General features: G+C 49.0%; 1 protein-coding gene across 4 annotated transcripts in view; it reads left to right on the top strand.

Moving 5' to 3' along the window:
- The window catches only part of DAAM1 (dishevelled associated activator of morphogenesis 1), a 194,336-nt gene that overhangs the window by 154,787 nt on the left and 12,537 nt on the right, over window positions 1–27,012 (top strand). For all 4 annotated transcript variants that reach the window (XM_075531931.1, XM_075531933.1, XM_075531932.1 and 1 more), the window contains 7 exons: window positions 2,933–3,039; window positions 10,670–10,754; window positions 16,044–16,150; window positions 18,590–18,678; window positions 19,498–19,666; window positions 24,799–24,906; window positions 26,494–26,554. In XM_075531931.1, coding sequence (XP_075388046.1) covers window positions 2,933–3,039; window positions 10,670–10,754; window positions 16,044–16,150; window positions 18,590–18,678; window positions 19,498–19,666; window positions 24,799–24,906; window positions 26,494–26,554 — 726 coding nt within the window. The remainder of the gene's footprint in view (window positions 1–2,932; window positions 3,040–10,669; window positions 10,755–16,043; window positions 16,151–18,589; window positions 18,679–19,497; window positions 19,667–24,798; window positions 24,907–26,493; window positions 26,555–27,012) is intronic.

Here is a 27,012-nt window from a genome sequence, read left to right as displayed (position 1 = left end):
AAGCAATTGTCTCTCTAAGCAAGAGAAGTCGATTTTAAAAAAAAATCTTCCTGGAATTTATTTCACCAAGTCTTTTCTCCCCTGTGAAAGGAAAACCACTTTTGGAGGGGAAAGTTCTAAGGAGCTTTGGGAGTGTAAAAACTTGAAAGCTGCAGCTGAGGCAAAGGACAACAGAGGGAAGAAAGATTTCTTCTGGTGATCCACGTGTTCTCAGAGTTCCATTTGAGAGAGGCAGCCCCCCTTGGACAGGCAGAGTAAAGGGAAGACACGCTTTGTTTCCTGCTAGACGGATTCCGTGAAGCGGCTTGTCCGTGTTAAATTGGCCTTGGCTGGGCTGCCAAGACCAGTGAGAACTCCAGGAATCTGCTGACCGGCGTGCTGCCTGTGCAAGCCTTTGGCTCATAAGCCAAGGCGTGTTTTGCACAGACACTAACGGTTTACACATGCCAGCGTTCCAAAACAGGCAACCAAAGGGTCTTCCTTGTCACAGGACAGCAGCTCGTCTCGCTTGCCTTTTCTTCACTGCATGTCTTTCCTAGGAACGATTTCAGGAGGGGCTGTGGCCCGCACATCCCTGAGCCCTCCCGAGGCTGTTGGGCCAGGACCCACCGATGGTGCCACAGAGCCCACAAGACATTGTTTGACCCTCGAGAGAGTTAATATGAAGGGGCTTCAAAAAAGGTCGTGGACAGATTCCGTGATCTTTTCTTTCATTCTCCTGTTCCACAAACTCCTTGAAGCCCCTTCGTGTGACTGACCTGTCTTCTTGAAATTATCTTTTTGTACCTTCGCCCTTCCTATGACATGAGAAGACGAGATCATGTCCACCTCACCTCACTCTCACCAACATGTTTGTTTGTTAATTAAGAAAGCATGTTTCAGTGGTCATCCATGACTGTGGAAGTGGTCTCCCCACGGTGGTGACGTGGCTTGATGTGCTACTTCCAGGGAACGCACCCTGTTGAGTGAATGGAACCCGTGTCGCTCCTTACTCAGCTTGGGTCTTTCCGAGGTCAACTACAGCCATTTCCTGACCTTGCTTTGCCCTCACAGAGCCCCTTGCAGAGCAAAATGCCTTTCTCTTGCACGTCTCTGAATGCCTGATACAGTGCCAGTCACTGTATCTTCATTCAGGCTCTCCCCGTCAGCTCTCATGAGATGGGCCCAGAGGCACAAACCGCCCCTTGCCCAGTAGCACTGATTCCTCTGACTGCTCGGATGTTCCCCGGAGTTATGGCTCTCGTTTCTGAACTGCATGTGTCTGGTTTACCTTTTCCATGCTTCTGCCATGGCTGTAGGATTTCTTTGTGAACAGTAACTCCAAGCAGGTAAGTGTGAGCTACTACTGTCTAAACCTTGGTGTATTCGTCTGTGTACGTTAGAGAAACAAATCGACAGAAACTCATGTATAAGTTTAAGGTTAAGTGCACATCAAGAAAATATCCTAACCCTGTGCTGCCCAAGCCCACAAGTTCAACATCAACCCATATGTCCGACACCAATCCACAAAGTCCTCCTCCATCTCACGAAACACAAGCAATGATGCAGACTGTAGGGGAAAGCCCAGTCAGTGAGCGTATAAGCATCTCAATGCTGGCTGGGGTCTCCACACGGCTGCTCCAGCACCCAGGGCTGCATCGGGGTAGGTCCATGTGGCTTCTCCTCAGAGATGGAAGTGAGTCTTGCCAACTGAAGCAGGGAACTGGCTAAGGCAGCTGCACCCTAGTCCGACCATTCAGAAAGCAAGAGACCCAAGAACTAGAAAGGCGAGGCTCACCAAGCCATTTATCTCTTTGCCCTTCAATTAAGCCCACATGTGTGTATCGGCCAGGTTGGCACAATAAACTAACTACCTCACTTGGGTAACTGTAAACCTCAGCTCACCCTAAGCTTGAGATTTCTTGGTTATCCCTTTTGGTTTTAGACAGCAGAGCGCAATGTATAGGTCAGTTCATGTTGGTTTTCTGGCTCTTAACTGAGTATCTGCGGGGTGGTGGTGGTGGGGGGGCTACGCCTGAAATCGCAATGCAAGAGACAGTTGAAATTTGATCCCATGGTTCTTTGTATGGTAAATTCCATATTGTGTGTGTTTCCTAAACTATTAATACTATTCATGGTTTTTCATTGATCCTGAACTCTACTAAAACCAGGCTTGATAATATATCAATAAACAATGATAAATATAAAGTAGATTTTTTCTTTGAATTTTAAAAAATTATGATCCTCAATACCTCTGATGCTCATTTTACTTAAATACTACTTCACACCAGAAACTATGACTGGCCATCCTTTCGAATCACTTTCTGTATAGATTGCAGCAGAGGATGCCATTCATGCCTTATTGTTAACTCCGGTAAATTGAATGAATGCCTTGAACTATCCCTACCCCCTCATGGTCTATGAAGCCCAGCTTAAGGAGAGGTACCACCTGGCCGTGGGAGCCTTGTGCTGTACTTGAAGACATTTGGGAGCGTTTGTTTTGCTTTTGTGAGTGCTCATGATACAACTGGTTCTAGGGTGAGTGCGCCCTGCAAACGCCTGCAGCAGCGATGCCCAGCCCCTGCTGAGCTTGATTCATAGTGACAGCTTTGTTGGCTATCTGTGGGGAGGAACTTGGGGAACAAAGGGAGGGCACCACTGCCTGATAACTTGTGCACGCTTCACATCTCCAACTCCCAAGCACTTGGTAGTCCCAAACAATGCTGCTCAGATGTGGGTGGTCAGCTTTCCTTATTGTCTGCCTTTGCCGACTAGAATTCAGCCTTTGTTTCCTTCCATTCCCGTCTCCCTTGTTACACCCCACCTCATCATACCAGCTCTGCGTGCGCGCTCGTGTGTGTGTGTGTGTGTGTGTGTAAGCAGAACGTGGAAAGAAACTGTGCCTAAAGTCCGACTGTCACTGACTTTGATGGATCTCTTGTGCTCTTTATAGAAAGAAGCAGATGCCATTGATGACACACTGAGTTCGAAATTTAAAGTCAAGGAGCTTTCGGTGATTGATGGTCGGAGAGCTCAGAACTGCAACATCCTTCTCTCGAGGTACTGTTACTGTGGAATACGCGTTTCAGTAGTTGGACCAACTTTTTGCTGTTATTTGGCTCATGCCCACATGGTTTGTAATGTTTGTTGTTTTTTCAATTGTACTCTACTGAGGTACAATTGGGTTCCTACTGTGTGTGGCAAGGAGAAACTCTTGTGCTTAGTTTTCCCGGTGGACTATAGAATAGCTGAATCGCTACTACCTTAGAGTTTAATTTCTACCGATTTTAAAATTTGAAAATCAGAACGTCCCAAATTGATTCCCCTGCCCCCAAGAGCCTGTAAAGTGGGCTTTATTGACAAAACAGATAATAGCACTTTACTTTGGTCTGTTCTCTGCTTGAGAGCTCTTTGCCATTCGTAACAGTGTCCGCATCAAGGTTATGGGGGCTCTCTGCTTTATTTTGCTTTCTGATAATTGCCTTTTGATACTTAGAGGCTATAGGATTCCATGATCTTTTTGAATCTTGGTTTGTAACTAAAACAATGCGTAAATCTTCAACCTCAATGAAATGCTAATTTATACAGCTCCGCCCTGTTGAAAGCCTTTCTCATAATTAGTGAACCGTCACAGCCTTGGGACTTGAAAAGAAGAAAGGAAGTCCTGGGGCCTGGAGTCAGATTGCAGCTCCAGGCCGTGTGTGCAGTGCTTCCGGGAGCTCCGTCTCCAGTTTCTTCTTTCCTCTAACGGGGCTTTCACGTTGGGCACAGATACCTAATGCTGCGGAGGTGGATGAAAAGAACCGGGAGCTTTGGGGCTTTAAAGATAAATCACACTAGTTAGAGTCTAGAAAGAATGTCGCATGTGCATGGAGGCTGGGAGGAGAGAGGAGGGACCGCAGCACTCTCTTTTTCCGCTTGGTCTGAGCCCGCTTCTTTGAGCCTGAAGAACTACAGCATGGTGTTCAGAATGGAAGCTTGGTTGTTAGCCAGATGAATAGGACTTCAGGAAGCAAGTGCTCCTTTTAGCGAAAGAGAACTCACAGCGCCGTGGGATCACTGAATTCTGATACAACTAGTAAGGCAAGATGAACCGTCCTGTTAGCGGCCATTTCTGCATCTGGCTGGATGCTGTGTGCGTGGCCGAGCCTGGGATGATTCCCACTTTAGACCCATGAGCACATGGTCTGGTTAGACAAAATGTCCGTCTTAAGAAGGCCCCACTGCAAATGATATGGAGGTCTACTTTTTTTCCCCTAATCTATTGCTTATGCAGATTATGCTGCTTCCTTCTGTGTAACAGATTTATAAATAAAAGCACAGTTTTTTTATTCTAAAGTGCCTCACCTTTCAGCTCACAGGGTTTTTTTGTTTTGTTTAATTTTGTTTGCTTTTGCTGTCCAGAAGAACATATTCAAACAACTCAACAGAGGAATCTATCTCTCTATACCTAATATAGCACTTATGCGCCTGTCGGAATAGTAAAAAGAGTGACCCAGTTTCTCACCGACAGACGCTCTCAGTGCTAGGGGGCAATCAGGATAATTGCATGGGTGGCAGATAAGCTTGCAACGCTCTCTGGAAAATTCCCCTTCCATTACAGAAGGAATTGTTTCATATTTGTGGTATCTAATTCCCTCGTTACCTCAAAAGTGTCAGAGTGTCAGGGGACATAGAACTTGGATGTATCTAAACTCTCCCTGGAAGACAATGTTAAGAACTGCCTCATAGCTGTTAGGGTATCAATTAAAATCCAGCTTAATGAGCGAGTGCTATCACAATGAACACGATTAATAAATGCACTGCACATAATAAATCATCTGGAGTCCCAGCTGACCTTGCAGTAATCCAGCCTTATTGATCAGGTTCTCCCACCTCTGCCCTCACAATGGGTCCAGGCTTTCTAGTCGGTGGCCATTAATTAGTCTTACTGTCTTGTCAGGAAAGCACATGACTGATACATGTGTGGTGGAAATGGTGGCGTCAGTACAGCGGTTTTGAATTTGATTTGTTTTTATTTAAGCAGACAGTTTATTAGACTACATATTTCCCTCTTCAGCAATCGTGCATTCATGCACATAGAAGGGGCTTGGGTGCTCACTGGAAGTGCAGGAGGCCGGAATTAATATGGAAGTATGTTCCAAACGGTTTTATTTGCTAATCCCCACCTCTGTGAAGCATGCTTCCTTTTCTTTCCTTCTCTTTCTCTCTCTTTTTTTTTGGGGGGGGGCACGGTGCCTGGCCTTAGGTTGGATGCCCTCCCTGTGGCTGTTGACTCAGTTCTGACTCAGTGTGTCAGAGTGGAGCTGCTCCGTAGGGTTTCTGAGGCTGTACATCTTGACAGACGCAGACCACCACATCTTTCTTCTGACGAGTGGCTGGTCGATTCCACCTGCAGGGCTTCAAGTCATCGGAAGAGAAGGAGAGGGAGGGAGTATTTCAAAGACAGAGAGAGGCCCAGCAGGCTTTCCCAGAGTCAGCCTTGAGGGGCGAGGGCAGAGTCTGGAGGGGGACAAGGGATGCCTCAGGAGCGAAGCCGTGGAAAGGGACTAGGCAAAGCTGACAGTCCTGTGATTGGGGCAGAGAATTGCCTACTGGGTTTCATGAGATCACGTGGGTTATATCAGACTAGGTAGGAAGGATAGCCTGAAATCTGGGTGGGTTCCAGTCAGCACCTTCTGCTCGATAAACTGGAGCTCATAAGTTTATATTGGATATAAGCCCCGACAACCTTGGAAGGTCCCTGGACACAGTAGCTGCTGGGTCAATGGCAGCCCATACTGGCCTCTCCATGGACTCAGTGCAATGAGGTCAGGAAAACAGTGTTTGTTTTTACAGGGTTTTAAGGCCACTCTCCCAGGGGAATACAAAGCTGGAGGCAAGGGCACTCTGTACCTGTTGTCCAGATAAGACATGGTAAGGGACAGAGTGGAGGATGAATGAAGAACTCTGGAGTGGGCTTGGTGGTGGATTTACAGCATGAGGGCCATGAATGGGAATGTTTCAAAGATGACATCAAGGTTTCTACCCAGGGTCTGCCCTGTCTTTCGTTCCTGCTTATTTCACCCCACAGGCTAACAAACCTCTATCTATCTATCTATGAACTGATTTCCAAGCCATGCAGTCAGGACTTGAAATCCCACCACCCTGGAGGCCTTGCTGCAGGGTGTGTGTCAGTAACTACAGTTTGCACTAGGTGCCTGCTTGTCCTGCGAAGCTCTCCTTTACCCACATGATGTGAGAGTTGGTGGCATCTTTGGTCACCTGGTATGGCCTGGTCAGGAGATGAGTAGGCTAGGGAAAGAATCTCATGTCAGAGTCAAGGTCTCCTGCCTGCATACGGCCAAGGTTACTCAAGGCTCTGGCTGGGGGGCGGGATTGCTCAGAGGGCTAGCATTTGCAACAGAAAAAGCACCATGCCTTTCACAGAGGGCAAGGGGTTGAGTGGGCACACATACTTTAGAATGAGACCCACTGACCTTGACCTTGGCATACTGAGCTCCTTCTGCCCGTACATAGATGGAAGAGAGTACTGTTAAAGTTTACTCTGTTTTCTAAAACCGTCCTCTCTTCCCTCCAAATGCCCGCCTTTTAGAAAGAAAGAAGAGCTAGAGAGACACTTGGAAACAGGCTGCACCACAAGATGAACTCATTTAAAGTACAATTTTACAAAATGCCTTGCCCTTGTTGGTTTTCTTCCCAGACACCCACTTAACACAGCAGCTAGAGTGCGGTAACCACAAAAAGCCGCTTTAAAGTAGGGAGGTTTGGCTTCAGTCCACTAGAGCAAAGCTGAGGCCAAACCTGGAGCTAGCAATTCACCTTTCAATTACGCTTCCATGTTCGAATTCTCCTGGCAAACATTTGCAATACTTGAGTAGAGCAAGGCAGAGTTAAACGCCATTTAAGGTGGCTAGTTTGTTTCCTGCCTCATAAAGAACTTCCCAGTGAAGTCTCAGGAGTTACCGCCCGCCCTCCGGCACACCAGAACGGCTGCCAAGCTTTAAAAGCAATTAAGAGGTTAGAATTAGTAGGGTCCTTAAATTACAGAGATTAGAGACTCATTCTGTGGATGGCAGGTGACACTAAGAAGTCACCAACCTATAGAAGTCAGACCCCCACCCCCACCCCCAGGGCGGCATATCCTTCTCCACTTTCCTGGAAGGTAATTTCTTTGTCTGATCCAACTGGCCGTGTGCAAGGCGGCATGTTGACAGGTAGATTTCCTTAAGTACCATCCATTAAAGTCTCAAGTCTCGTCGTGGACCACATTAAGAGAAACCAAAATTGTTATGAATTAAGAGCCAGTGTTTAGTCCAGACAGCCTCTGGGGGCCCGAGAAGCATAAATATATACAATTTCAAAAGCTCCGAGTTCTGCCCTCCATATGGGGAGCTAATGAAATGCAAATCTGATACTTGGAGTATTGTTCTCACTCCAATCTTCAACTCCTTTTCTTTTAAATGCAAAACAGAAGGACTCAGCAGAACTGGTGCCATAAAATGGTTTCTTCAACCCAGTGTGAAAAGGACACAGAGCTGATTTACTATTTATGTTCCTTAGGGTGATTGTAGATGTCTGCGCAGCTATTTGGTTTTCATTAATGGCGGTTTAACCCTTTCCTAGTAGTGTTTTTCCTCCGCCTTTCATGATCACCATGGTGTTTGTAGTTACATTGCCTCTAAGGAACCAGTGGCCACTATGTTGGTTCTGAGTCCCAGTGGCTCACGTGTTTCAGGGTAAAACTATACTTCATAGGGTTCTCAATGGCCAGTTCTTTAGAATTAGATTCTCGGGACTTTCTTCTGAGGTGCTTCTGGGTAGACTTGAACCTACAACTTCTCATTTTGCAGCCGACCTAGGCACCATTTGGCATCACTAGAGTCCTCATAAGTCTTTGCTGTTGTTGTGAGGTACCATCAAATCAGTCTGACTCACCGCGAACAGACGTAGGACACAACAAAACACTGCCCTGCTAGCGCACTGGACTTTAAGAGTACTCCTGAGAGCACATGCTACTGAGAGATGGATTCTGTGATTTGGTTTTTCCCCTGTTGTCCTTCACTGGGGGGCCCTGGTGGCACAGTGGTTAAGTGAAAGGTCAATGGTCCAAGCCCACCCATTGCTCCGTGAGAGAAAGCCCTGCCACTCAACTTCCTATGGTTCTTCCCCCTTTCCACTCACCCCCAAGGTGTTCTAGTGAGCATGCACCTGAGGCAAGGCCAGTCCCAGGGAAGGTGTATACCACACAGGAGTCTGACAGGGTTAGGTGATGGGGCCAGCCTTACCTTTAACATGGGCCATTCAGCGTTTTGGCTGGATTCTATGTTTGGATTTAAGAACACAAAGTAGAAAGGGAATAGTCTATTTACAACAGGATCCCAAATTTGGTTCCGTCCTTTCTTACTTGTGGACAGAGGAAATGGCAGGCAGTTTACGTAGTCAGCTGGGCGATTTTAACAAAATCGTGTCCAATCTGGAGGGAAGGACAACCAGAGGGGTCTGTCTGCAGTGGAGTACGGCTTGTCTGGCCCCACTGGCTGGTTCTTGTCTCCCTCGGGGCCTTTTTACTCCTCTTTTCACCGAACCTCATGTACTGTTTGCACCCACTTCCGCCATCACCTGCCCAGTGTGCATACACACACACACACACACACACACACCCATACACATATACACAGTCTTTTGATCCTCTCACGAAACCATGGGTGAGTGAGTGTGTACTGTACAACACTTTATATCAAGGGTATTTCAGCTTGTTGTTGGATTTCTCCCAATGTTTAAAATATTAAAATAAACTCACTGCCCTTAAGTCTAATCCAACTCATGGCAACCCAGTAAGGACAGAGAAGAACTGCCCTTGTGGGTTTCTGAAAACCTAACTCTGTGGGAGCAGAAAGGCTTGTCTTTCTGCCAAGGAGAACATGGTGGTTTTGAACTGTTGGCCTTGTGGGTCGCAGCCCCGTGCGGTAATCACGATACCACCAGAGCTTCTAAGATTAAAATAAGGACCACATTTCCCAATTTCATGAACAGTTCTTGGGCCACCTAGGAGTGTGTACAGAAAGGAAATGCAGTGGAATAAGCGTGCTCTGGGGCATGCTCATCATGACCATATTATAACACTCTTTAAGGACCAGATGACCGAACCTTAATTCAAGTTATAAGAGTACTCCTGCCCGTCCCTCCCTCTGTACCTACCCCACCAAGACCAGCCCACGTCCATTCTAGGTCCATTCTAGCTCGTGGTGAGCCCATGTGTGTCAGTACAGCTGAGATCCGCGTGGGACCTTGAGGACTGAGTTCTAGAAGTAACTCTCCAGGGTCGTCTCCACCCAGGCATTTCTGGGTGAACTGGAAACACCAACGTTTTGGTTAACAGCCTACTCGTTTACAGAGCCCCTTCTATGGCTAGCCATCTTATGCAGATTACTTCAACTCCTCACCAAAAACTCCTTTTGTGTTTCCCTCCGATGTAGTTATGATCCCCATTTTACAGATAAGAAATCTGAAACTCCATAAATATTTGCAAAGGGTCATGCTGGCCAGTAAGTTTCAGAGCCAGAACTGGGGCCCTGCCTGGCTGATGATAACACCCTTGTTTTCAAGCATCAGATGTGACATGTGTACATCTTTCTCTGCACGTCTGTCTGTGTTTTTCTCCATCTTCCATCCTAAGTGGGGTTCCTCTGGAAGAGCCAAGAGTAGAAGTGCCGCTCAAGTGGCATTACTATGCCACATCCGTGGTAGTAGGCTGGAAGGAAGTAAGGTTTTTAAAAGAATGCTGTGTCTGCCGCTTCCAAAGAACACCAAGAAATGATTCCCTTTTCACAACCAATGGTTAGACTAAGATTCCTTTGCCTGCTCAAGCAGCGGGTGGCCCATTGTAAATGCACAGTAAGGACTTTCACGTTCACAACTCTTAGATTGCTGTACCTTGTTGTGCTGACTTGGCAGGACATAAATCTCTCAATAGATCCATGCATCCTTTAAGCGTAGGGTGGACAGAGAACAGAACAATTGATTTGCGATTTTGCTTCCATTCTTCCCTCTGAGATATTAATTGGGAAAGCAATATTCGTGAAAAGAGTTTTGTTTTGGCCATCAGAGGTCATGGTTGGTCCAGCGATGGTTGTGCTTGGACCGGGACAAATCACAGAGCCATTCAGAGTCAGAGTTTCTTCGTCAGTTAAAAACATGAGCACCACCATTCGTTTGAGGCTCAGGCGGAATAATATATGTGAAGTGCAGATGTCTTTTTATTCTGTGCATTGATTATTGCTCAACTATCCGGCGATCATATTCAACTGCCTCAAATCTCTCTTAATCCTACTCTACTGGAAAATAATCAAGGTAGGAGTTAAGCATTCATCTCACCTGCGATTCTTGGCACTCGTGTCAAACAAAAAGGAGCGGGGCTCCTCTCCTTGCAGAATGCACTGTTGGAACAGAACAGCTGTGTCTTCTTGTGTCAGCAGAACCTGACCAAGCCCTGAAAGAACATGGAAGCTGTTTCAGGACACTGTTTTTCAGTGCAATATTGTCAGGAAATAAGCTTTCACTGAACAATTTTGAGGGGGGCGAGGTGGGCAACTACGTGAAAACCAGCAGCTGCAGCAGTGAGATGAAGGGTCTTGTGCTAAATGTTGGTCCTCAAGCCACGGTTAACAACAAAATATTCTTTCTCCAGGTTAAAACTCTCCAATGATGAGATCAAACGGGCAATTCTGACCATGGATGAGCAGGAAGATCTACCCAAGGACATGTTGGAACAGGTGAGCTCCCAGACAGAGCCCATGAGCCCCGCCCTACCAGATTCTGGCTGTCAAGCCCCAGGTATGATGACACGGGAGAAAATGGGGGAAAAACCCCAAAAACAAAACCATGCTCATTGCCACAGAGATCATTCTGATTCACAGCTACCCTATACGGCAGAGTAGAATGGTCCCTCCCTGTGGGTTTCCGAACCTATGACTCTTTATGGGAGTAGAGAGCCTCATCGTCTGACCTCAGAGCAGCTGGTGGTTTTAACCTACCAACCTTGCAGCTGGCAGCACAACAGAGAACCCACAATGACAACGGGTTCCCGTTTGCCTCGGTCGGTACATTGTATAAATCTGCAAACACAAGCAGAACACTGGAATATCTGGACTCCCAGCAGCGCTCTGAGCTCACAGTGTACGTGCTGCGTACATGGACTTATTTCCACGTTCTTGCTCTACCCAGGAGAGGGCATCCTGGCTCACCGTCCTCCCAATCACAAAGCCGCTGCCAACTGCCCCGCACTGCCCTCCGCAGCTAGATCCTCAAATTCCAGATAAGACAGCAAGGCCGGCTGCACATTTCTTGGGGCTCAGGTGTGTGGCACCCTCTTGTGTCATACACACAAACAGGTTCAAATGCCGGGGCTACCCAGTAGGCAGTCTCACCCACTGTCAGTGCACTCGCTTGTTCCTGGCACATGGACATCGCGATGGCCGTCCGTGGCCAGGTAGCAAGTGTGCTGTGGTCGCCTGGTCTCTCACTGCAGTGTTTCTGCGCCCGGCCCTCTGTAGCCACTCCAGCTGTGTCATGTGAGAGTCATCTGCTTTGCTCGTTGCCCTTCAGATAACGGTGTCGTTGACCTTACGGGTATCCTGGGGATTGTCACCTGTCTAACCGTCCCCCAGACTGGGCGCTTTGTGGCAGGCCTCTCAGAATAATGGCCCTGCCGTTTAGTCCCACTTTCCTTGGGACCAAATCACATTCTGAGCGGCTTGCATCGGGAGGCCTATATTTGGGAGGCCCAGGTCCTCTGTGGGCCAACCATGGCCACAAGCAAGCTTGATTTCTGACCCTGAGGCCTTCACCTGTAGGTGTGCTCCAGCTTCTTGTCCTGCTTGGTGCACCTCGGGGTGCTCAGCTCCCAGAGCAGAGGCAAAACTCGCTGGCCCCGGGAGGTGCAGCTCAGAGCGACCCTGCAGGACAGCAGAGAACTGCCCCTGTGGGTTTGTAAGGTTGTCACTCTTCATGGGAGTATAAAGCCTCCTCGTTCTCCCATGCAGCTGCTGGTGGGAACACACTGCTGGCCTTACCCACTGCGCCACCAGGGGAGAGTCAGGGTGATCTCAGCAGTGAGGCCGCCTTGGGTGGAGCATGTGGGCATGTGCACGGCATCTCCGTGCAGGGCCTCGGGCTCTGAGCCAGAAGGGGTGACGTGCTGGTGCATGGTCACCGGGCCGACTGTGCTGGGAGACAACCCCTGACACTTAGCCGTGGGAACAGCTCGCATGTCGTCCTTTCAAAATTTGACTTCATTTTCAGAATAACCGATAGCTCTGTTTAAAGTCCACTTGCCCTGTGTGTGAGAAGTTTCAAAGTGCTTCTTAAATCTAAACATGAAAAGAAATTCAAGCCAGGGCTTCATGCGTCCCCCTCCCGCCCTGTAGACCAGCCAAGCAGGCCTGAGTGCGGCCAGTGTGGGCCCCCGCCGCCTGCGCTAGCCGGTGACCCGAGGCCTCGACACTGGGGCGGGGGGTACTGGCCAGCGTAAAGGACTGTGCGTGGAGCTGCTCGCGGGCTTCGTCCTCTGGGCTCTGTGGACAAGGCCAGAGTTGAAATTCCACACAATCTGTTTACTGTGAAATTGCATCCAGGAAAATCCCTCCTTGAGGGGAAGGATTCCAGACCCTGCCAAGAGGGCTTTCAGAGCAAAGAGAACGGACTTCAAATACATACACGTAGGAAAAGTAGCCTACTAAAGCAGCCTGTTGCCAACAAGGAGCTTTCTGGCCCGGTCTCCCCTGCTAGTTCTGGGTGCTTCGCTCTCTCTCTCTCTCTCTCTCTCTCTCTCTCTCTCTCTCTCTCTCTCTCTCTCTCTCTCTCTCTCTCATCATCTCCCTCTGCGCTCTGCCTCCCTCCATCGTGACTGCTCGTCCTCCGGTCCTGGCTCCTCCGAGGCCACAGGAGCCAGCATCTCTCTACTTGAATGAGGTGCCATTCCCTCCGCCCGCTCTTGACTCCCTCCCCGACTCGGGAGCCTTGGCGGTATACTGGTTACACACTGGGCTGCTACCTATAAGGTCAGCAGTTCAAAACCATCAGCTGCTCCTCGGGAGAATGACGGGCTTTCTGCTCCCATAATCAGTCTCAGAAATGCACAGGGGTAGTTCCACCCTGTCCTCTTGGGTCGCGGTGAATCAGCCTCGACTTGATGGCAGAGAGTTTGGATGGCAGGAGTTGGCCCCACCCACTTTTAGGTGCCTGGGTAGTGCAAATGACTGGCCCTTGATTATAATCCAAAGGTTGGCAGTTCAGATCCACCCAGCAGTCCCACAGACGATGGATGGATCTGTTAAGATGACAGCCGCTGTCAATTCCTGCTGTACCTGGGGGGCCCAGGGGCCAGTCTGACTTGATGGCAGCGGGTTTGATTTGTTTCGTTTTCTGTGGTTTGGTCCTCTCAGAGGAGATGAACACACTAGTATTTCAAATGCAACCCTTTCTCTCTATGCCCCAGCGTTGGCTTAAGCCCCATGCCTCTGAAAACGATCCGCACAGCCTTGTCCTCTTCTCTGAGAGGATGAGCCTCTGGCCTGGCCTCTTACTGTGCTGCCTGTGGACGCAGCAATAGGACACCACTGGCTATGCGGTCTGCCACCTGTGGGTGGGCACAGCTAACGGGAGTGGAGACACGAGGGCCCCAGGGGACGTTTGTAAAGCACTGCAAGGATCCCAGTGAACAGAATGGGTTTTCTTGTCTGTTAAGTAGCTAGAAATCTAAACTAAGCCCCCAAAAGGTGGGGGGGGGGTAAGACTTTTTTCCTTTTTCCATACTCCTCCCTTGTCCTTGTCCTTACTCTACTATGTTGCTCCTCCCCTCACCAAAGAGGGCCGAAAACATACACGCCCTGTCCTCTCTCATTCTTTATGCACAGGAGATGCTGTCATCTGGAGCACCCACAGTTTCCTGCCACCGGACCTGTGGACTCCCTAGCAGCCACTTCTGTTTTCCACCACCCTGCTATCCCTTTAGGGAAAGAGGAGGCGTCCGCTGCCTCTCCTCTGCCCCCTTCCTTTACCTCTCTCAGGAATCCAGTCCACGGCGTCTCCATCAGCCTTTCCTCCCTGTCCACCCTTTCAGTACACGCCAGCACCCCTCAAAATCAGTGTCTCCACATCGCTACCTCCTCTCTCTTTCCTGACACAGCCAAAGCTCTCGGGAGCTTGCCCACACTCGCCAGCTATTCCCTCTTCCTCAATCCACGTCACTCTGTCTGCCTCACTCCCCGGAAGGACGTTCACGGCTCTTGGATGCCACGGCCAGCAGACATTTCAGGCCCAGTGATCCGGCTATCTTTGCTACAAATCACCACCTGCTTCCCTTGCTAGGATTTTCCACAGCAAACTCATCTTCTTGTCACTCCACCCCACTTCCCACCATCTCTTCCTCAGTCCCTTATGACCTGCAGTGCACTTTGTTGCCTAAGGCAGAAGGCCAGACCTCAGCTTCAACTACTGCCTCCCCACTGGAGTGACACAGCAACAAGCAGATGGTGCACACAGTTAACACTCTCAGCTGTTAACCAAGAGGCTACAAGCTCAAATCCACACAGAGGTGCCTCAGGAGAAAAGCCTGTTGACCTCCTTCTAAAAAACTACCTTTCAAGCCCTACGAAGCACAGTTCTGCCCTGACGCACATGGGGTTGCCTGGAGTCCCAATCACCTGGACCACAGCTGGTTCTGAACGGCTCTAGAATGTTTCCAGTGCCCTCACCCAGGCCAGGCCACTAGGATTGCTCACGTTGCCCAGTCATACCCCTTAGCACTTTTGATTCTTTCGGATTGCTGTTTTGTAAGTATGGTCATCTTTTAAAAATTCAAACTTGTTCCCTTTCTTAAAATCTGTTTTATCTCAGTGTCTCCCAAATAAAGTCTAAACTTCCTATAGGGCCCTTATCATCTTCTTCCTCATTCCTTGCTGCTCCCTGGCCTGTCCCCTCCCCTGTTCCTCTTGCTCTTCCCCAGCCCCAGTGACACCATTAGCCCCCTGTGTACATGCTAGGCTGTGTAGACCAGACCCCCGGGACCCAGCAAGGCTTTCTCATTGGGATGTATTTCCAACTTCTTTCCTCTCTCTCCTTCCCTGTCATTCTACATCTCTTTCTCTGCTGGTGGCACCCAGATCGGCTGCCTACCTCAAATTTTCTACAGAGGATTTTCGAAATGTTTATGGAAAAAAATCCATGATCGTTTCATTCCATTTTCCCACAAACTTCTTGAGGCTCCTTCCCATTTCCAGTATTACGTTATGGGGAGGGATCTCAGGAGTTTAGGGGGTCACTGTGTTAAAAAAAAATGAAGAAACAGAGAAAGAAAAATCCAGGGGTCTCTGATTTAGCGAACAGCATGAGACACGAGAGCCTACACACACAAGGGCTGTTGCCTCTTTAAATAGTATTGCCACTGCTTCTTCATTTCACGTGCAGTAAACGATGGAATCAGAAAGTTCAAATCCCTAACACTTCATGGAACTAAAAAGGGAGATAGAAATAAGATAGATAAGCTAGATATATAAGCAGATCAAATGGGAAAATGTATACCGAATGACTTTTGCAAGATGATGTCACAGAAAAAGGTGGAGCTGACATCAGGAGTCCAAAGTCAGGTCCCTTTCCCACAGACCGTCGTGAGAATGTGCTCTGTAATCCTAAAGGAGCCGTGGGGTTCTCCCCACTTGAGTTTCAACATCTAGAATGAGAAGCAGAATTGAATGGTCTTGAAGACCTACCTCCCTAGGAGTCTGTGTCTCTCCTGGGCATGAACTTCCCCCATTCCAATCAGAATGGCAATATCCAGCAGAAAAGGTGGCCAGAAAGGGGGTCATATCCATTGAACTATTTTCAGGTAAAAAAAAAAAAACGGAAGCCTTTAATAATTCTGATTGTATCTTAATATTGTGAGCAGAACCCCTAAGGCCAACGACAGTTAACATTTCATCTTGGGACAGATGAACTGCAAGGATGACAAATTCCCGCAGGAATGTCAGAGAGACTCCCCTTTGATACGTGTGCGTTCTCTTTAGCTCTTGAAATTTGTCCCGGAAAAGAGTGACATTGACCTGCTGGAGGAGCACAAGCATGAACTGGATCGGATGGCCAAGGCTGACAGATTCCTCTTCGAGATGAGCCGGTGAGTTTGAGAACGCTCTAAGAAAAATGCCACTGCCCTGTCTCAAGGAGGAGTTAACCGAGGCTTGGGCCTATTAGCTTGGCTTTGAAAACTCTTATGATTCTAACGGGAGTCCCTGAAAACTCAACGCTGTCAGGAGACTCTAACGCATGACCCCCTTTAGGACAGGAGCACACCCCACTCCCCGCAGTAAGGCGGCCAAGGTTGTAAAGCTTTAGAGAAGCAAATGTCCACACTTCTCGAAGAAATGCCGGTGGGCTCAAGCCAAGTGCTTAAGCCATGTGCCACCAGTGCTTCCTAGTGGCACCGATATTAAGTGCTGACTATTAATTGAAGAGTTGGTAGTTCAACCCCCACCCCCACCCCCAAGGCGCCTTGGAAGTAATGCCTGGAGAGCTGCTTCGGAAAGGTCGTACCCCTGTAAGCCCTACGGCACGTCGCTCTGCTCTGTCAGTGTGCGATCACTGGCTGTCAGACAGACTCAGCAGAGCCCTTGGCCATGAGTGACCAGGGTCAGGGTTTCTGCACTCTCATCTCTACCTCTGGACCTCTTAGACTAATGTGCTCTGCCCTAGTCAACACATGCCTTTTTTTTCTGGCTCCCGTGTTTCTCCCCTCACCACCTGGACTCCGAGGGATGCTCTTGCACCTCCTAGCACCTTGGCATCTCAAGGCTGTCACAAAAGCGGGGAGAGGGTGGAGAATGATGGCCTCAAGAGATGCAGACCTCAGAACCCACATTACTGAGCAGCTTCAGGCAGGATGTCAAATCCTGACACTTGCAGACATCATTAATCAATCGTGGCAGGCTCCCTCACCAAACCTTGGCAGGTTTCGGAGCCCTTCTCCAGAATGCCCCCCAGGCAGCCTCTGCTTAGTAATTTGGTCTGACGTGAAGGTGGAGTCTGTTTGCCATTCTAGGCCTGCATTAGAGAAGGGCCAGTGGTCGGTCCTGAAACGGTCAGTCAGCCCCAGGGCACAGCTCCGCTTCTGCGTGCCAAAGGCCTGGCCTTCCCATGAAGCCTAGGTGAATGAGCATGTCTCTCACTTCATGCATGTCCCGTCTCATCTTTTACTATTACATCTCGACTCGTAGTTGTGTATGCTACCAAAGGACAGAGGACTTTTGTGAAAATTTGAAACGTGCCCAAGCAGCCAGCCCTGTGAGTGCACGGATAAGCGGCCACTCGCTGCCATTGCCACTTGATGACTGTTGGGATCTTGGAGTGTATCCATCCCATGTGACCCTCCTGCCTAGGGAAGGAGTTGTTCTCTTCATTCCCTGGACCAGGACAGGGGAGACATGGGTGCTGGAGGCTTGAATGGGCATGCCGCCTCCGCAGCGTGGAGCAGCTTCTCTTGGCAGTCATCGGGGGCGGGGGGAGGGGGGTCGAGGGAGACGCAGCCAGTGCCAGGGGCTCTCTCAAAGCCAAAGCTCAGGAGAGAACTGAACAGGGAGAGAAGGATGGGGGAGGAAAGTGAGTAGACTCGGGATGCTAGAGACGATTTTGATTTTACACCTCTGCCAAAGACAAAACTTGGGCTTGTTAGGAAACCGGGAAGAAGTGTATAGGACACTGCAGGAGGAGGAATCTCTTGTGTTTTCACCCCTTTGATTTCATCTGTGTTCAGAAGAGGTAGCAGCTTGCCCTCCTACAGCGTGCAATAGGACGCAGATTCCTGCAGACAGCTCAAACTCACTGCCTTTGTGTTGATTCAGACTCATAAGGACCGATAGCACAGAGTAGACCTGCCCCTGTGGGTTTCTGAAAGTGTAATTCTTTACGGAAGCAGAAAGCCTCATCTTTCTCCCAAGGAATGGCTGGTGGTTTCAAACTGTTGACCTTGCAGTTAACAGCCCAACATGTAACGCCTATGCCACCAGGACTCCACTACAGATATATAGAGATTGACATTTAGTACTGTTTTCCCTTTTGACCTCTTTTAATTTGTTCTCGTTTCTATACTCCTTTCTTTGGGATTGAAGTTTTTCTGTGTTGTATTTTGTTGCCATGGTTGAGATTCTCTGTATGTGAAATTCAGGATAGGTGATCCACAGAGAGAGTGACTAAAACTGTATGCCAATACAGATACGTGAAGTGTCAGCCAATAAAGCTGTTTAAAAAGAAAAACAAGTTGCATGTTCATTGGGTGGGGGGGAAGAGGGACGAGGATTCCGAGGGAGTTAATGGTGGCCAGCTCTCAATCTCTCATTAGGCACGTTATTTGTTTGGGAGCTAAGTGTGTTTGCAGTCACCTGAGTTCGCCTGCTGGTTAAGTGGAAGTGGCTCTCTAGGCAAAGTAGGCTCAGCACTCAGAGTATCTGCACCTGTGGGGTGAAGAGCTGCCGCGGGGTGGGGGGGGGCGGTGCTTCAAGGTGCCTCTGTGTCCCTCCATCTGTAGGAAATGAATCATTACCATTCATGTTTGCTCTCACAGAATCAACCATTATCAGCAGAGGCTGCAATCGCTGTACTTCAAAAAGAAGTTTGCAGAGCGTGTGGCAGAAGTCAAACCTAAAGTGGAAGGTAAATCAAGCTGCCTAGGTGGGGAAGGGGTGGGTTTGAAAAGCCAAGTTACAAGGGCCACCCAAGTGTGTATGGTAAACACAACCCTTCGGTGACTTGTCACTTGAGTGCGTTTGAAGTTGCGATGAACAATGACTGAGGGTCAGTCCTTGGCGTGCTCCTCTGGCCTGGGCTGTGGGGCTCCTAACACGCCTTTGGGGCTCTTGTGCACTGTTGGGCCTTTAACCACATTGCCCTGTGGTAAGGAATGAATTTAGCCTATTAAACCGATAATTAGCTTTAGCATCGTTGCTTTGCCTTACTAGATTTTCCTAAGGGAAGATTTGAGGCTGTTTCATGGTTTGCTTTTGAGGCTGTTAAATTTGTAATGGTTCGAAATGTGGGCAAAGCAACTGACTCACAACCCTTAGCACAGGGGCTGGAACCTTGCTTCTGGTGGCCTTTTGTGTTGTTTTAGTCAGTGGACTTGATCTGTCATCATGTTGCTCTGACTGTAGCCAGGCAAGTAAGTGTTTGCAAAAGAATGTCAGAAAGGCAACCATGACTGTAGGATGCCGAACGCTCACGTCTGGTGCTTCTGCAGAGACGACAGCAGAGTAAGAGCAGGCTTTTGCGGCCATTTCTGGTCAGCTTGAGCAATTGTCGCTGGTCCCACCAGCCCCTTTGTTTGTGGCCTCTAGTTTGGGGTGTATCAAAAGGGTTCTCAAGTAGTCTCGTGGCTCAATCTTGCCTCTTTCACTGTCTGTGCAGCGGTGGGCGGGTATAACACGGGTATCTCTGGGAAGTATTGGTTGTCACTGTTTTTGTCTTGTTTTGAAGCCATTCGGTGTGGCTCTGAAGAGATCTTCAGGAGCAGTGCCCTGAGGCAGCTGCTCGAAGTGGTTTTGGCTTTTGGAAATTATATGAATAAAGGCCAAAGAGGCAATGCATACGGATTCAAGATATCCAGCCTGAACAAGATCGCAGATACAAAGTCCAGTTCTGACAAGTAAGTGCATTCTTTCCAAACTGAGGGCAACCGCTTCAGTGTCCTGATGCTACGGAGAGTTTGGGTTTTGTTGGGATTCTTTCTCATCCGGGGACCGTTTTACTTTCAGCATCTTGAAGAGCTTTACTCCTAAGCGTAATGTTGGTCTTGGGAGGGGCGTGGGGCTGGGATTCCTCCCTGCGGCGGTTGTGATGAAAGGGCCTTTCATGGGGAATGAAGCACTGGGTTGCCGGCCTCATGGCTGGCAGTTTGAATCCACCCAGTGGCTCCACAGGAGAGACTTGGAGACCTGCGGCTCTAAAGACTGCAGCCTAGAAAACCCATACGGGGGTGCTCAACTCAATACCTACCTAACAGCAAGAAGTCAACTCTGCCGTGGCAGAAATGACGGGAGCCAGGAGGCAGTTAGTTTGTCCTGGAGTCCTGAGAGCCGCCCTAACCTTTGGCTTTGAGGAAGTTCAGAGGAAATAGTGTACCTGTGTCCATCGCATCGAACTGCTCCAAGAAAGGCAAACCCGCCACAAGGGCGTGACAGGTGTGGTACAGGTCATACAGGGGGAGAGCGTGTAGTCCGTGATTTTCTCTCCCCCCTGGAAATTTGTCTCAGGAAAACAAGTGCCTTTGGGTTTGGGATGAGTTTCTCCTGGTATGTTGCATCCTCATAGCATTCTCCGAGAGGAATCTTACGCTGAGCAGCAGCAGTGAGTGTTCAGGGAGCTGATGGCGTCCATTTGCCACAGTTTCTAAGCGGCCATCTCCTGTTGGTGACCGGTTACTGAGACTCGGGTCAAACGTAGGTTCAATACAGATCCTGCTAGACACTGACAGCAACTTACTGTGTTTTTATATACATCTTTCTAGCTTAGAGCTGTAAAGTTGAATATTCCAATTCCTACTAACAGACATAGGTGGTTTAGTAATGGGAGGGGGAGGGGAGCTAATGTTCTGAAATTGTGGTAATGATTGTACAATTCTTGACATGATTGTATGCTTGAATTGTATGATGTGGATTATATGCTAATAAAACTAAAAAATTTAAGCAAAAAAAAAGTTACTTATATCTCTCCGACTATACATAAGAAGTGCCAGGCTCCCCTTCTAGCTGCTGAGATAGCTGTTTTATTTAATGTGAGGACTGCTCTTGCTTTAGCTACAAGGACAGCCCCAATCGCTACCCACTCATGTTGTATGACAGAGGTTTGAAGGCCCATGTGTGTGGACTCCAGGGAGGGCGTGCTTCATCCTGAAGCCATTGACAGGCAGCGCTTTAAAAACAAAGCCAAGACCCGGGTCCCGGGGGAAAGAAACGGGCTGCTTGTGTGTGCTGGAATCTTATATTTTCCTGTATGAAACAGCTATGTGACGGAAAAAAGAAATCTGATGTATGAAAGCATTTTGGCTGTTGCTATTCAGTTGCTTACCCAAAGACTCATTAAAATGCTCCCTAGAAAACGAACAGATTGCTCACCGCGATGTGAAAGTGCATCTTTGGTGTGAATAACAGGCTAGGCCATTCGGCCAGTTCCTTGAGCGCTCTGTTTCTCAGAGTTCTCACCGCCTTCAGAGGCCTTTGCACCATTGTTTCCTTAAGGCATGCTTCCCTGTACCGAGATTCTTCTGAATTCACCCTAACTGTTTCCCATTGCTGGGCTTTTTTGGCCTTCCAACTCCCATAGCAATCGTGAGGCTTTCAACTCCCATAAAGAGTTACCATCTCAGACCTCCACTGGGGCTGCTCTACCCTGACCTATAAGGTCATTATGAGTCAGAACTGACTTGATGGCAATGAGCTTGGTTTTTGATTGAAACCTGAATCAATCTGACAAAAGATCAGTCGTGTGCTTATTAAGGTGCAGGTCAAACCCTGCTTTTGCCTCCTGTAGCGATAGATGAGTGAAGGGCAGCTGTCAGTTTCTGGCAGTTGCTGTTGCCGCTGCCATTGATGTAGCTCGAGTCCTGGGGACGTGACAGGGGCAAGTAGAGCTGTGCTCTTGCAGAAGCAGAATGCCGAGTTTGTGTTCTAAGTGCCTCTGGGACTGAAACCACCTGCATTCAGCCCTATGTGGTAGCAGCATCGTGCGATGGGTTTCCGTGAAGCGCTTGCTCCTTTGTAGACCACTTCCACCCTCCCTTTCACCCGACAGTATTCAGGACAGTGCTGTGATGCCTGCTGTCAGATCATGAAACCGAGGCAGGCTCAAGCAGCACAGTTTAGCTTTCCTTTTGCCATGGGAAAGCTGCTGCACAAAACCCCCTTGAAATGTGCCTTCAGGGAATAAGATGTGTCTAACCCAAACCCCGGGGTATTTTCAACTGCCTCCTATGCATGGGAAAGCTGAACAGCGAATACGGCAGAGTGAAGAACAGTTGCTGACTTTGAATTACCGTGTTGGTAAAGAATAATGAATACACCATGGACTGCCTCAAGAGCCAATTTGTCTTGGAAGAAGTACAGCCAGAATGCTCCGTAAAAGTGAGAATGGCAGGAGTTCATCGCACATACTTTGGACATGTCCCTAGAAGAGAGGCTAGTCCCTGGAGAAGGATGCCATGCTTGGAGTAGTAGAGGGTCAGGGAAAAGCAGGAAGACCTCAATGAGATCCATAGACACAGCAGCTGATACAGTGAGGGCAGCGCAGGACCGGCCACCTTTGGGTCTGTGGTACCTGGGTCACTCTGTGTCGGAAGCGACCCACCTGCACCTAGCAGCAAGAACCAAGTCCCAACAAGCAAGGCGTGGGGTCCCGCAGACGTGACACCTGTTCTGTGGGTATGCCCACATCTCGACCAACATATGGGTGTTATTTGGAGCCTGTCGTGTTAGCCTGTTAGGTAAACAGCATCTCTCTGCGGAAGGCCATTCTCTTCCACTGGGTGTGCAGCCTCGAGAGGAAGGAAACCCTCACTACCAGTGAGGTCAACGGTGCCGTTACAGGAAAGCAACTCCCTCTCCCACTGGAACGTTCTGCATGGTGATCTGCTGTTGAAGTTCCTACAGAATTTAGCCAGGGTAATAGCTGCCTAAAAGAATACGTTAAATGTTCAGCCTTCCTACTGGTGGGTATCTGGTTCCCAGGAGTACTACAGTGTCCCAGGAGTACTACAGTGTCTTACAAAGACACCAGCATAGTAGACCCACAGTGCCTTGCTATAATCAGTCATTCATTAGGTGTTTGGTAAATTGAATCTAATTAAATTACACAAAGAGTGGGACAATTGGCATGAAGGACCTACAAGCAGGGCCTCCAATAGTTCTTGTTGAAAGATAATGTAACTTTTCCCCCGTGAACTTTTTGACACCCCTTTGTATTTACTCTGTGTTGAAGCCTTAAGTAACTGGCAGCCACCAGGGCATAAGCCAATTTGTGTGTCTGTCTAGTTATTGTCAGTCCTTCTTCAAGAATTTGCCTTCAGACAAACAAGGTGTGTTTGGATGCCAAACCAGTACAGAGACCTAGCCTGATGGCAGCAAGCTGCCCTGCCCGAGGGAAGGCGCACGTGGACAGCTGACAGCCTCGGAGTATCCCTCAATAATGAAGAAAAGCAGCCCGTGCTTCTTGTCATGGTAGCCGGGCCTCCCCTCCGCCCCTTCCCATTCTGTGATCGGCAAAACAAATGGAATGATGCAGCCTGAACATCTGCCAATAAGTGATCAGAACTATTGGCCACTGTTTTCCTTCACTGGGCAATTCTGCTGCTGCTGTGGTTAATTGCGAACAGCAAAGTGGGGTGCGGGGAAAGAGCTAAAACATATCTGGGGAGACTTGAGAGGAATAGGGCCGCACTGTGTGTGTGGATCCACTGCGGCGGTCACTGTTACAGAAAAACTAAGCCAACTGGAAACCCCTCGTTTATTCGTAGGTGGCTGAGTGTGCCCTGCCTTGAAGAATGGCACACGCTCGGAAACCGTGGCGGCATTTTTAGAGACTACATTTGTAGCCGCCTCGTTGGGGGACTCCAATAGACTAGGGCGGGGGTGGGAGGGGGGCCTTTGTGTGTTTGTTTGTTTAAGGCCAAGGGCCATTGGGGGATTTATAACATTCTCAAACCCTACAAAATGATCAACTTAAAAATTAGCTGCCTATATTTGGTCACACATTTCATGAACGCATCCCCGGTGTGATGGCTGGGACTGCTTTTCTCTGGCGAGGTGTGTGGAGTTAGCCAGTGTTGATGGTTTCTTGGGCCTTACACAGCCTGAGGGCTGGCCGTTCCCACCCCTGGCCTAGTGGTTCCTGATCCTGGCTGTACGTGAGAGTCACCAGGGAGTTATGAAAAATCCCCATGCCTGCCCTCACCTCTTTCCAATTCAAAAGGTGCCTGGGGTGGGCCCCGGCATCTGGGAGCCAGGTGATTGTACTTGTTATGTTCAGCAGTGGCAGGGACACCTCACAGGACCAGACTCACACCTTTGCTGGATAGATAGTGTTATCAGATGCCCACCTTCACAGTCCAGGCGTTTCCGGGGTCCGCGCTGTCTCCACTGCAGAGGGAGCTGGCACAGCCAACTGTTAGAACTACAGAGGGTTATGTAGTCATGAGAAGAAAAGTTGCTAAGATTAGCAAGCGGATTCTCGACCGCAAGGATCTCACACGCATGATTGCACACGCATGTTGTATTTCCAGGCACAGCCGTGAGCTACAAGGGCAGGGGCATGCTGACGTTCAGACCACCCTGGACTGCAACAGTAAAACAAGTGGGGGTGGGGTGAGGGGAGGTTATCAAAGCTTCAAAAGTCGGAAGAAATCTTGAATATGCATGATCAATCGTCGTCACCAGTGAGATGCTCTTCTGCACATGAAGGCTAGAAAACGACCGCGTTCTTGAGAGGATTCGACATTTTTGAATCCCTGCCCCAGCCCATTCTACCCACTGCTTGCTCTGAGCTTGCAGCGGACACACTTCCTTTGGGCGGCTGCACGCAGAGGGTGGGCCTCAGCTGGTCCCCGGGAGCAGCAGTGCAGAGTCCTTCCTGTCGTTCATCACAGGGCCCTGCCTTTCAGGGACTTGCAAAAATTTGAAATTGATGCCGGGCTATGACCTTACTGTGGGTTCAGCCACTTGCCCGTGGAAGTAAATCCCAGGCTGACCTTAGCACGGACTGTTAATCCTCTTCCCTCTCTCTCTCTAGGAACATTACCCTTTTGCACTATCTCATAACCATTGTGGAAAAGAAATGCCCCAAGGTGCTCAGCCTACATGAAGAACTGCGGGGTATCCCCGCGGCAGCAAAAGTGAAGTGAGTACTGCGGGAACTGTTGGAGCTTTAGCCACTTGGGCCGGCCGAGCGTTAACGCAGAGGCGGTTGGTCCGTTGGCTTGTTTTCCCCTAAGCTGTAGGTGAAGTGAAAGTTTTAAGTCACGTACAAATCACTCAGATGTGGTGTGTGTCAAGGTTGTGAATGGATTTTTGTTCTGGCTCCTTTGGAATAGTGCTGTGTGCCGTTTTTGACCTTCCGCCGAGCCTCATTTTCTGAGCTATTAAGAGTATAGGAAAGGACCCTGGTTTCCCGAGTGGTTGAAATGCCTTTCTGTTGAAGCACGGGTAGTGGCGTTTTCAGTCAAATAAGGAGAGGTGGATAAGCAAACAGAAACCCTAACTGTACGGTGTTGCCAATCATTTTCACATATGCACACGCTCCCTGGAGCCAAGGCAACCGTTTAATGGAAAGCAGTCTTTATGCAAATAAAGACACTAAAAATAAAATGGAGAGTGGCCAACCTTTTTTCTTTTTTTCCTAACCGCAAATTTCACACCAAGTCCCAAGCCCTGGAGCTGGCCGTTTTCCTTGCGGTGTCCCCTCCCCGCCACCCCGCTTTCAAATTCCAAAACGCAGACCGTACATTCAAACGACATTTTCTTGTAAGGAATTTGAAGAGCATGACCAGCAGGCTAAGTTTTTCCTTCTGTGTGTGTGTGTGGAGCTGGGTGAAAGTGTGCTGGGTAAAGCATGGAATTTGTGAAAAGGAGGCCTGGTAAATTTGTTTACATGTCGTGAATTATCCGCAAGGATGAGATCCCCTCTAACATTTAAAAGCCACCCAGTAGAAAACATGGTGGGGAAAGCCCAGGAAACGCACCTTGTTTAAAGAGAACACATACACACACACACACACACACAGAAAAGTAAAGCTGCTCAGGACAGCATTTAGGGGGTGGGGGAGAGTCTGTTCATCGAAACTGAAGCGGTTACCTTGGAAGGTTCCCGGCGCTCGAGAGCAGAGTAATACACGGATGATGGAGACGTGCAATGGGAGCATGGCTGCGGATGAGCCATTTTCTTGCACTTGTTCAAAAGGAACTAAACATGGCAAGAAATTTATTTCCAAATGTGTATGCCCACCTACAGTAATTGCCTAAGATCTATGAGAGTAAATGTAAATTTTTTGCATGCATGCATGCATGAGAAAGTTTCCTGTTTTAAGCCAAGAAAATACATCTGCTGGCTGTGAAAAAAATAAGCACGACGCCATCCCTCAATTTCAGCCTTCTAAAATGTCCCCGTGTTTGATGTGGAGTTCTGGGTGGGGCCATCCATGCTCGCCAGCTCTTGACTGCTAACATGAAGGCTGGACATTTGAGGCCAAGGAGAAGGGCCTCAGAAGAAAGGAAGGGTGATGGACAGCTGAAAATCTGGCCGTTGAAAGCCCCGCCTGGCTTTCATTTTGGGCTGGCCATGGGTCCGAGGGTCACTCCCCCAGTTATTACTGGTCTGAAGTTTAAAACTTTGCAAGAGACCCCGTAATTTGCCTGAGTCGCCCAGGAAGAAATGTTTGTTTACCCACGAGTCAGGTATTGATCACTAAAATGTTGCCCTTTACCACAGCATGACTGAGCTGGACAAAGAAATGAGTACCTTGAGAAGCGGCTTGAAAGCAGTGGAGACAGTGAGTATTTGCCCCCCCTTAACTCCTGGTCCTTCCCCTGCTCCAGCCCTGGTGGCTCTTGGCACGTGAGTCACCACCGGCTGCCTTGGCATGTGCTTTGCCCAGGAGTAAACAGTGACTAAAAAGAGCGAGAGCAACAAAGAAGCAGAGGGCGGGCCTGTGTGGCCTGGCAACCGGATGGGCAGCAGCAGGATGTTGTGGGTAGGCCCACGGGCCAGTAGCTGGGAAAGGACCCAGGCTTTCCACCAGTTTTCCACCTGTGAGCCAGAAGTCGTGGAAATGAGTGGGTTGAACACTCAGGACCATACATAGCTCTGGCAGATAATTTCTGCAAAGATAGTTGTACGTCTGTCACAGAGCAAACAGGGCAAAGGTGTGTAAACTTCTTAAGCAAACACTGGTGGGGAGCGAGTCACTGCGCCCAAAGGTTTGGGCTCACAGTCCAAGGCGGACGTCAG

This window comes from Tenrec ecaudatus, chromosome 14, assembly GCF_050624435.1.
Source record: "Tenrec ecaudatus isolate mTenEca1 chromosome 14, mTenEca1.hap1, whole genome shotgun sequence".
Taxonomy (NCBI): Eukaryota; Metazoa; Chordata; class Mammalia; order Afrosoricida; family Tenrecidae; genus Tenrec; species Tenrec ecaudatus.
This window is presented reverse-complemented; position numbering and strand designations above follow the sequence as displayed.